This window comes from Haliotis asinina, chromosome 12, assembly GCF_037392515.1.
Source record: "Haliotis asinina isolate JCU_RB_2024 chromosome 12, JCU_Hal_asi_v2, whole genome shotgun sequence".
NCBI lineage: Eukaryota > Metazoa > Mollusca > Gastropoda > Lepetellida > Haliotidae > Haliotis > Haliotis asinina.
The window spans coordinates 30,033,657-30,045,797 of record NC_090291.1 but is presented as its reverse complement, the minus strand read 5'-3'; the positions used below and the strand labels follow the sequence as shown (position 1 = coordinate 30,045,797).

Below are 12,141 nucleotides of genomic sequence, written 5' to 3'. Positions count from 1 at the left end.
CTGGGCTGTGTGTCAACCGAACCAGAGATCAGATTTAAACGCTGATGGTCCTTTTATATACTGATAGTGTAGGTTTCTCTATATGCCCGCTAGTAAAAGTGTGAATATAGCGCAGACAAAATTTGTATAGGAATAGATTGGACAGAGTCACTCTTCATTGTTTCTTTCGGACAGAGGGACTGTTTTTTTAAGGAATACCTATGAGAAAAGGTTAAATAATTTTCATGGAGACGACCTAACAGCGTCTCTCATTTACAGCAGTGCAAAACCTTTATTAACTGATCAGTCATTCTTTACTTCATCATCTGTCATCAACTGATGGACGGCAGTCCAAGCACTGGTCAGCTTGGCCCTGACCAACTTACCCATGATGATGTTGGCCCTCCAGATTCTGCAGCAAAATTGTGTTATGCTTTGGGAAACAAATGGATTTCTTGTTAAATGGGTCAGATCTTGAAGAAACTTTTCATTCCTACTTGTATTGGAAGAAAGCCATGGTTTTGGAACAGGATGCTGGTAGAAAATAGTATCATTGTTATTTGGTTACTCATATACACTATGTCCATCCCACCTTCATGCCCAAAGTGCTTCTTTGTTTTTCCCTCAATCATTGGATGTCAATCTCTTCAGTACAACAACCAATCTCAACTCCCTGTGGAACATCCAAATCTTGCAGATGCAAAGCATACTGAATCAATGTGTCTTTCCCATCCTAACGAGATACAGCTGTGTGGTCTGAGACTTTGTCCATGTATACTGCATGTTGCTGTACCTGCGACAAGGTGTGTGCCACCATCTGGTCATATACCAATGGATTTTTCAGGGTTCTTTTAAACGCACAGGGCTGTGGATACTACAGGTTGCGACAATACTGAAAGAGTCTGCACACAAAGTTGACTCCAAGGGTTTTACACCTGGTCACAGATGGGCCCGATCCCGACATCTCAAACTTGCTGGATCACAAGCCTGACATCTTAGCATCACACCCCTATATACACTTACGACTATATCTGCACATGTGACCTGTGAAGATCCAATGACTAATCACACCTGTGTTAGCTGCCAGCAGACTTGAGCTTGTTGTATTATCTCAGATTCATTTTCCATCAACAGCCAGTGATATTTGTTTTGTTTTGTTTCACATGGAAGGTGAAGATCACTCAGACAGACTCACGCATTGTGAAACCCTGTTTCACCTCATCTAAACTCCTTGTGCTAAGGGATGGTGGGGTAGCCTAGTGGTTAAAGTGTTTGCTCGTCATGCCGGAGACCTGGGTTCAATTCCCCAAATGGGTATGAAGTGTGAAGCCCATTTCTGGTGTCACCTGCCATGATATTGTTGGAATATTCCTAAAGATAGTGGAAAGTAAACTCTCTCAGTCACCCACTAACACTTGGTGTTCACTCTCCTCCACAGACTTCTCACCACATATATGTGATAGGTTGTTTTAGATGTAAGGGTTCAAAATACTTTGTCTTATATACCTGTATTTGTTTTCTACTATTATAGCTACAGAAAGCCACAAACAAATTGGTACCACAACACATAACCAGAACACTCTTGAATCAGTTTTCTAGTTTTGTTCTTAATCACTGTTTAACTGAAAGTATTGTTGGACACATCTGTAAGGTTTTACAGTGTGGTCATTTAATATGAAGTGAGAGTCACGTCAGTTATAGTGTTTAAAATAGGAGACACCTCTACTTCAGTGTTTCAGCCATGATTGCTATTTCTGGATGACCTTCCATTGTTTAGTGAATGAGTAAGTTAAGCTTTTAAGTCACTATATGGAGGAGAGAGTGTCAGTGAACTGTGATATTGATTGTACAGATATGATAACCAATCATTAATGTCAATTAGCATCATGTATGTATATAAAACTACAGTGAGCAGAAGTCATCATGATATCCAAAACCAAGACCTCCTGAAGCAAGTAAAATATTTTTGACTGCACGTAATACCTCAATTAGCATCAGCCCATGATTTGATTCTCCCAACATGTTTGAAGTATACACATCCTACCCCAGTGGAGCAGACAGCGTTGTGATGTCCCCATTTATTCAATGACACGTTGACCTGGACTAGACGTATTGTAGTCCCATCGTTGCGTCTCTGGTTCTTGGTCAGAATGTGTTATTCCTTACAGCCAGACAGCGGGTCAGACGTGTTGAGAGTTGACTTGGCCACCACAACACAGCATAGTTCCTGTGATTGATTAACACAGCTGGATCAGGGGGACATGATCACACCCTCCCAACTCTCAAATTAGGAAAATTGGCTAGGTTTTGTATCTCTCATATGATTCTGTCATGTGACTTTGATGTAATGGAGGACAACACATGACCTCTTTGGTTTATGGTGTGTCTCACCATTTTGAAGTACCCCTTTAGATATTCTTAATTAGGAATGTGTGAGATAGTATATGCAGGCAAACGATGGTTCCTTGGAATATCATTATATAACTGCAACTTCATCCATCCCCCTGCAAGTGTTTGCCCTTTATACCGAAGACCTGGGTTCAGTTACCCCCATGGTTACAATGTGTGAAGCCCATTTCTGGTGTCCCCACCATGATGGCAGGAATAGTGTTCACTCACTCACTCACTCACTCACTCACTCACTCACTCACTCACTCACTCTGTGGTCAGGATCCTGTCATCATGGGTTAAATTCCTTAATTCCTTATCCACTCAAATTATGATTCTTGCTGTGACTGTGCTAGTAGATTTCACCAACATGGCAACAAGTCACTTTGAGGTTCCCTTCCATGTTGAGCAGACGCAACTGAAATGCTGTCAGAAGCATCCTTAATACACAACTCATCTACAAAAGTGTTATTTAAATGTATTCTGTTAGTTAACTGTTTTCTTTTTGAGGATAAGGATATAGAAGGTTATGAATCAGCTTTGAAATTATGCATCCCAGGAGATGCTATTGCCAGATCATTGTCTGTATCCCCAGTAAGTCTGGCTGTTGTACCTGTAATGAGAGTAAGATGAGAAGGCTGGTTTTGGTGAGGGCTGATGTAGAGGACCAGGAGGAATTGCTGATGGATCTTATCAGGACGGGGAATAGACAGAATTCTGCTCATTATTTTTGTCAAATACTACACTTTGATGTCTCTTCAAGAGTTTGAAAAGAGTTTGTCAAAAATCAAAGATGCTTGTCTGGATTATGCTTTGGTTTTAATGTTTTACAAGTCTGAAACCTCGTTTGACAGAAAGTGTAGTATGTATTGGATAACAGCTGTTAAAATGTTATGCAGAAAAAGTGAGAGGATGGATCTACAGAGCGCCAGCTGTCTTTGCAACTGTATTGCTGATGCATGCTATAATGACTCTCAACCATTGCAAGGTGGTATAGTAGACTTGCGATTAAAGCATTCACTCCTCACAGTGAAGACTCGGATGTGATTCCCCCACGTAGGTAGTCCACTAGTTAAAGTGTTTGCTCATCATACTGAATACCTGTGTTCAGTTCCCCTCATAAGTACAATGTGTGAAGTCTATTTCTGGTGTCCATCACCATTATTAAGTATTGCAGAGATATTGTTAAAAGTGTGATAAATCCATACACACTCACTCACTTAACCATTACAGGGAAACTAAACTTAAAATAATTAGCAATGTGGTGTTGGTGAGGAGAAAGAATTTGTACCCTTTCATTCATAACTTATTATTTTGTCAAAAACGTTTGATAAGAGTCTTTTCTGTCTGAGAAGCACATTTTCTCTAACCTTTGTGTACCAAGATCACCTCCAATAAACCTTGAAGAAAAAGCCTACCTTTTCTAATTACGTCTTCCAAGCAACCAGCCAGACAGGTGAGACAGCACTCAACAGCAGTAAGCCCTTAGTGGGGGGTAGAATATCTCTAAATATACAACCACAATGTTTTTTCAACAAAGTCAGGCTCTACAATGATGAAAGCGACAACTACTTTAACTGAATCTGACTTCGCTTGTGTATGCCTACCAAGGTCAACACTGGAACACCTGTAAGACCTGCTCTTTCTGTAACACAAGAACGTTTCTGGAACTGGAAGCGTAGAGGAATGAGGAATTGACTGCACCCCTGTTAACAGACAAACTGACTGGATTATGATCATGTTATGACTAAATAAACAAAGAATGTGAAGTTAAACTGCATGTTGGTGTGTTGGTCTTATCGCATACTGAACTAAAAAATGACATACTTATTGGTATGACTGTCTTATCACATTGTGAACTAAAACAGGACACACATATTGATATGACCATCTTATCACATTGTGAACTAAAACATGACACACATATTGATATGACTGTCATCACATTGTGCACTAAAACATGACACACATATTGATATGACTGTCTTGTCACATAGTGAACTAAAACATGACACACATATTGATATGACTGTCATCACATCGTGCACTAAAACATGACACACATATTGATATGACCATCTTATCACATTGTGAACTAAAACATGACACACATATTGATATGACTGTCTTGTCACATAGTGAACTAAAACAGGACACACATATTGATATGACTGTCATCACATCGTGCACTAAAACATGACACACATATTGATATGACCATCTTATCACATTGTGAACTAAAACATGACACACATATTGATATGACTGTCTTGTCACATAGTGAACTAAAACATGACACACATATTGATATGACTGTCATCACATCGTGCACTAAAACATGACACACATATTGATATGACTGTCATCACATCGTGCACTAAAACATGACACACATATTGATATGACTGTCATCACATCGTGCACTAAAACATGACACACATATTGATATGACTGTCATCACATCGTGCACTAAAACATGACACACATATTGATATGACTGTCATCACATCGTGCACTAAAACATGACACACATATTGATATGACTGTCATCACATCGTGAACTAAAACATGACACACATATTGATATGACTGTCATCACATTGTGACCTAAAACATGACACACATATTGATATGACTGTCATCACATTGTGCACTAAAACATGACACACATATTGATATGACTGTCATCACATCGTGAACTAAAACATGACACACATATTGATATGACTGTCATCACATCGTGCACTAAAACATGACACACATATTGATATGACTGTCATCACATCGTGCACTAAAACATGACACACATATTGATATGACTGTCATCACATTGTGAACTAAAACATGACACACATATTGATATGACTGTCATCACATTGTGACCTAAAACATGACACACATATTGATATGACTGTCATCACATTGTGACCTAAAACATGACACACATATTGATATGACTGTCATCACATTGTGCACTAAAACATGACACACATATTGATATGACTGTCATCACATTGTGCACTAAAACATGACACACATATTGATATGACTGTCATCACATTGTGCACTAAAACATGACACACATATTGATATGACCATCTTATCACATTGTGAACTAAAACAGGACACACATATTGATATGACCATCTTATCACATTGTGAACTAAAACATGACACACATATTGATATGACCATCTTATCACATTGTGAACTAAAACATGACACACATATTGATATGACCATCTTATCACATTGTGAACTAAAACATGACACACATATTGATATGACCATCTTATCACATTGTGAACTAAAACAGGACACACATATTGATATGACCATCTTATCACATTGTGAACTAAAACATGACACACATATTGATATGACCATCTTATCACATTGTGAACTAAAACATGACACACATATTGATATGACTGTCTTGTCACATAGTGAACTATGACATGACACACATAATGATATAACTTTTACTCAGAGCACTAAGACATATTGGTAATGTGCTAGTGTCAAGGTGGTTTGATTACATAATGAACTAACACAGGGGAAACCTGGTTGTCAGTACGATGGTCTAAGTACTTAGTGAACTAAAGGAAATCTAAACATGGGTATGACTGACTTATTTCACAGAGAACCAAGATGTAAAGAAACTTAACATATTGACCATCTTATGTAGTTTTCATGGTGACATGGTGACAAATTACAGAAAATATGTAATGTTCATTATAATTGTTTATTAATATCTAGAATTGTAAAGCTTTTTCGTATCTACCATGGCTGAAACAGTACAATTTTAAAGAAATGCATTTTATTTATTTATTTTTTTCTCATTATACTCCTGACCTGTTCAGGTTTTTTAAGATTTAGAGATGGTTATAACTGATCACTGCAAGGCACTATTGCGCATTTGATACTTCCATATATATTTATGAAGCAGTGGTTACTCAATAACACATAAGTTAAAATAAGCAAGACGTTTATCTTCAAAGATGTAAGTAAGGGAGCAGATTGAAGAAGCTGGGATACTAAGATTTCAAAACTATCCAGATGACCTTGCATACAAAAGTGCTAGGTCACAGTCATGGTCATGTGTAAACAGTGACGGCTTGCACAGCGTCACCAGCTAAACACACTCCTATGTAACTGGGAGTGGGAGAAAGTGGTTGTTTGGAGTGGAGTACAGCAGGCTGTACTTGTTACCTTCAGCTGATATGTCAGCTCTAGGGGCATGCGGGTCCAAGTCATCGGAGCAACCACAACTTACTTGGCAGAGTTGTGTCCCTTGGAAATGCCAGAACCCTGTGTTAGAAAGTGGTTGATTGGAATGTAGAAAGAGCAGACTGCACTTTTGATACCTAGACTTGTCATGTTGTGTCCTGTATGCGAGGCGCGTTCATCCGAGATACCACATTATCTTGTGCAGAGTTATGTCCCTTGGGGATGCCAGAACCCAGTGACTATGGGTTCAAATCCCAGTTTACCCACACTAAATTTCTGGGTTCATCAGCTCAATATACTTGCTCATAGTTTACTTTAAGTTACTGATGTAAGCAGAATGCTATTCAAATCAGTGAAAAAACAAATAATTAACTCACTTACTTCCTCTTTATGGCACTTGTCATGTTTGCTGTCTCAGTGGCTTATCATTGGGTTTGTGGGGTAACCTAGTGGTTAAAGCATCTCTCATCATACCAAACATCTGGGTTTGATTCTCCACAAGGTATACAATATGTAAAGCCCATTTCTGGAGTCCCCTGATGTGATACTGCTTGAATATTACTAAAACAGGTCAAAACTATATCACTCTCACATGATCATGCTAGATTCAAGAGCGACTCGTGTGATCCTGGCTGTCTTGTTGCCATGTTTTACATGCTCCTTGATTATGGCTGATTCTGAAATCTGAAGTGTAAATGTAGCAGAACTGAAAATAAATCAAATGCTTTGAATTAAATCATGCAGCCATCCATATTGTATACATGTTATTGTAAACATTAGGAGTGTGTGACGATCAGTGATGAGTTTCAAGCAGTTTTCAGGCTATTGAGAACAGTTTAGTGCTTTCACCAGCAACACATTGTCTTAACCAAGAATCCTCTGGTTCTGGTCTCTCGAATACTCAGCACATGAACAGTGCAGGTCCCCAGTTCTGCATGTTTGAATTAAACAGTAGCTAACAGAAGGATCAGTTGGTCTTAATGGCTGTCTGCTGGCTGCTTTATTACATGGTACTGGTGCATCAATCATGGTGGCTGTTGTACAGGTCTTTCACAGTCCTGGTGGGAGTTCAGTCCAGTGGCTTCTGTCTATACTTCATGCCTGCTACAATCTGTGATAGAATCAGGAGGCATGATGAACATGTACACTCACTGTATGTTGGCCAGCTCTGAAGATCAAAGTTCTAAAATCTCAGAAACATATTGAAGGTGTCTCAAAATGTTCCTACGACAGAAATTTGACTTTCTTTTATTGTGTTCCGGAGTGAGTGAGTTTGTTTTATGTTGCACGCATCATTATTCCAGTTATGTGGCAGCAGTCTGTAAATAATCAAATCTGGAACAGACAATCCAGTGATCAAGAGCATGAGCATTGATTTTGTTTCAGACAGTTTTATTTTTATCACCAAGACAACGATATTATGTTTTAAAATCAGATTTTCAGAGGTATTTGGAGAGGGTTTGTTTTGTTATTGTTGTATAGCATAGTAATAGCATATCTTTGACTTAATTCATGTGCAGCCATACTTTCTATAACAGTCATCATGATACTGTGTTTTCTGTTAAACCTTGATGTTATCTGTGACTCCTATAAAAAAATGTTGCCCAGTGACCGTACATATTCACGTCATCGGAAATATAATATTGTGTTTAGGTTAATCATGTTGTGAACTAGAAAAATTCAGTACGGATTGCAGTGAACAGTGTTCATCGTACATGTCCTTGTATTCAGATGCTTAATAACATTTGGGGTTTTCTTGAAAACGAGAACAGCAGAACATTGTAATAAGTTATAAAAGACGACTCTATCATAAAGACTTGTCATTTATTGATGACAATACTGTGCTGAAACCATCCAAGGGAATTGAAAATGAGAATAATGTTACTCTTTCAGCATGCTTCTGAGTGATGGGATAATATTGTGCAATGCAATGGCCTTGAAAAAACATGTCAAAGTGGTACACAAGATATTTGAAATGTGACTGTGATCACTTAAGGTGTTCATGATTGAGCAGGTTCACATTTGTTTTGTTTGTTCTTTAAGGCTGGTCTTGGCAGTATTCCAGCTTTATGGCATGGGTCTGTAAATAAGTCTGGACTTTACAATCCAGTCATCAACAGCATAAGTATTGATCTACACAATTGGGATACAGTGACATGTGTCAACCAAGTCTGTGAGCCTGACCATCCAGTCCCGTTGGTCGTCTCTTAAGACAAGCATGGGTTGTTGAAGATCAACTCTAACCCAGATCATCATGGGTATGGCAGTGTATAAATACCCGTGTCTGAACTAGATAACCCAGTGACCAACAGCATGAGCATCGATCTAAGCAACTGGGATTTGGTGACATGTATCTATCAAGTCAGCAAGCCTGACCATCCAGTCCTGTTGGTCGTCTCTTAAGACAAGCATGGGTTGTTGAAGACCAACTCTATCCCAGATCATCATGGGTATGGCAGTGTATAAATACCCGTGTCTGAACTAGATAACCCAGTGACCAACAGCATGAGCATCGATCTAAGCAACTGGGATTTGGTGACATGTATCTATCAAGTTAGCAAGCCTGACCACCCTTTCCCGTTGGTCGCCTCTTAAGACAAGCATGGGTTGTTGAAGACCAACTCTAACCCAGATCATCATGGGTATGGCAGTGTATAAATACCCGTGTCTGAACTAGATAACCCAGTGACCAACAGCATGAGCATCGATCTAAGCAACTGGGATTTGGTGACATGTATCTATCAAGTCAGCAAGCCTGACCATCCAGTCCTGTTGGTCGTCTCTTAAGACAAGCATGGGTTGTTGAAGACCAACTCTATCCCAGATCATCATGGGTATAGCAGTGTATAAATACCCGTGTCTGAACTAGATAACCCAGTGACCAACAGCATGAGCATCGATCTAAGCAACTGGGATTTGGTGACATGTATCTATCAAGTTAGCAAGCCTGACCACCCTTTCCCGTTGGTCGCCTCTTAAGACAAGCATGGGTTGTTGAAGACCAACTCTATCCCAGATCATCATGGGTATGGCAGTGTATAAATACCTGTGTCTGAACTAGATAACCCAGTGACCAACAGCATGAGCATCGATCTAAGCAACTGGGATTTGGTGACATGTATCTATCAAGTCAGCAAGCCTGACCACCCTTTCCCGTTGGTCGCCTCTTAAGACAAGCATGGGTTGTTGAAGACCAACTCTAACCCAGATCATCATGGGTATGGCAGTGTATAAATACCTGTGTCTGAACTAGATAACCCAGTGACCAACAGCACGAGCATTGATCTAAGCAATTGGGATACAGTGACATGTGTCAACCAAGTCTGTGAGCCTGACCATCCAGTCCCGTTGGTCGCCTCTTAAGACAAGCATGGGTTGTTGAAGACCAACTCTAACCCAGATCATCATGGGTATGGCAGTGTATAAATACCCGTGTCTGAACTAGATAACCCAGTGACCAACAGCATGAGCATCGATCTAAGCAACTGGGATTTGGTGACATGTATCTATCAAGTCAGCAAGCCTGACCACCCTTTCCCGTTGGTCGCCTCTTAAGACAAGCATGGGTTGTTGAAGACCAACTCTAACCCAGATCATCATGGGTATGGCAGTGTATAAATACCTGTGTCTGAACTAGATAACCCAGTGACCAACAGCACGAGCATCGATCTAAGCAATTGGGATACAGTGACATGTGTCAACCAAGTCTGTGAGCCTGACCATCCAGTCCCGTTGGTCGCCTCTTAAGACAAGCATGGGTTGTTGAAGACCAACTCTAACCCAGATCATCATGGGTATGGCAGTGTATAAATACCCGTGTCTGAACTAGATAACCCAGTGACCAACAGCATGAGCATCAATCTAAGCAACTGGGATTTGGTGACATGTATCTATCAAGTCAGCAAGCCTGACCACCCTTTCCCGTTGGTCGCCTCTTAAGACAAGCATGGGTTGTTGAAGACCAACTCTAACCCAGATCATCATGGGTATGGCAGTGTATAAATACCTGTGTCTGAACTAGATAACCCAGTGACCAACAGCATGAGCATCGATCTAAGCAACTGGGATTTGGTGACATGTATCTATCAAGTCAGCAAGCCTGACCATCCAGTCCCGTTGGTCGTCTCTTAAGACAAGCATGGGTTGTTGAAGACCAACTCTATCCCAGATCATCATGGGTATGGCAGTGTATAAATACCTGTGTCTGAACTAGATAACCCAGTGACCAACAGCATGAGCATCGATCTAAGCAACTGGGATTTGGTGACATGTATCTATCAAGTCAGCAAGCCTGACCATCCAGTCCCGTTGGTCGTCTCTTAAGACAAGCATGGGTTGTTGAAGACCAACTCTATCCCAGATCATCATGGGTATGGCAGTGTATAAATACCCGTGTCTGAACTAGATAACCCAGTGACCAACAGCATGAGCATCGATCTAAGCAACTGGGATTTGGTGACATGTATCTATCAAGTCAGCAAGCCTGACCACCCTTTCCCTTTCATCACCTCTTAATACAAGCATGGATAACCAGAATCCATGAGGGTAACATGTTCTTAAACACCAGCAGTGTCATGACTGATAAAACCATTCATTTTGTCAAAAAAAACCATTATAGTCAAGATATAGCATTCATTTTTGTCTGTTTCAGGATGACTTGCAACATCAGGGTAAAATCTCACAAATCATTAACCGTATTGCCAACTACCAAGCTGGCATTACACCCAATCCTAATGACGTGGAAAAAGGAAAGGGCCAACAGGTAAATATCCCTGTCTCATATGATATATGTGTTTGTTTCGTTTATCTTGGAGGTACTTGACAGTGTGTGTCGATTTTACTCAGGTTCTGTAGCTTGTGTGTTTTAATTTATCTGGAATGAGAATTATGATTTCTAAGGACAACTGTTCACAAAGCCATGTTTCATAAATGTATCGGAATTATGTTCTTCTCTATTGGTGTTACTGCTTCAGAAATTCACATGTACAATGTAAGATGATTGTTCTAATCATTTATTTCTCAGTTAAATAGTTTATTAGGAAGTTCTATAAGATGTTTAGAAGTTATAATGTACAGTAAACTATGATTATAACAAATAGCTTATGGTTCTTTATGTGCATTTCAACTGGAACATACATTGAGTGGATGGGACAGGACATATTGTTCAACATGAAATAAAAATCTGTCAGTTTGTTTTGAGCAGTCTCATTATAATCATAGTTAACTGTATGCAATAATTTCTTCTTAAAGACAGTGCATGTGTTAAAATCAGGGACTGGATTCTCAAAGCTCTTTTAATGCTAAGATAGTCATAAGTGCCATACATTAACATCAACTTACAACTGTCTTAGCGCTAAGAGAGCTTCAAAATCAAGGTCCTAGTTATTGTGGTGATTAGTATTGTCTACATTTCTTAAAGATTTTAAAGTGTTTGTTTTTTTTGTACCGTGATCTCTACAATCTGTTTTCAAAGCACCTCAAAGTACACACATTTTTAATAGTTTAGTATATTTCTTATTTTACATCTACTTACGTGCTGAAGTT

General features: G+C 39.5%; 1 protein-coding gene across 3 annotated transcripts in view; it reads left to right on the top strand.

Annotated features, from left to right (window-relative positions):
- Positions 1-12,141, top strand: part of LOC137257768 (solute carrier family 12 member 4-like) — a 160,742-nt gene that overhangs the window by 111,522 nt on the left and 37,079 nt on the right. For all 3 annotated transcript variants that reach the window (XM_067795193.1, XM_067795192.1, XM_067795191.1), the window contains one exon: positions 11,249-11,359. In XM_067795193.1, the coding sequence (XP_067651294.1) occupies positions 11,249-11,359 (111 nt within the window). The remainder of the gene's footprint in view (positions 1-11,248; positions 11,360-12,141) is intronic.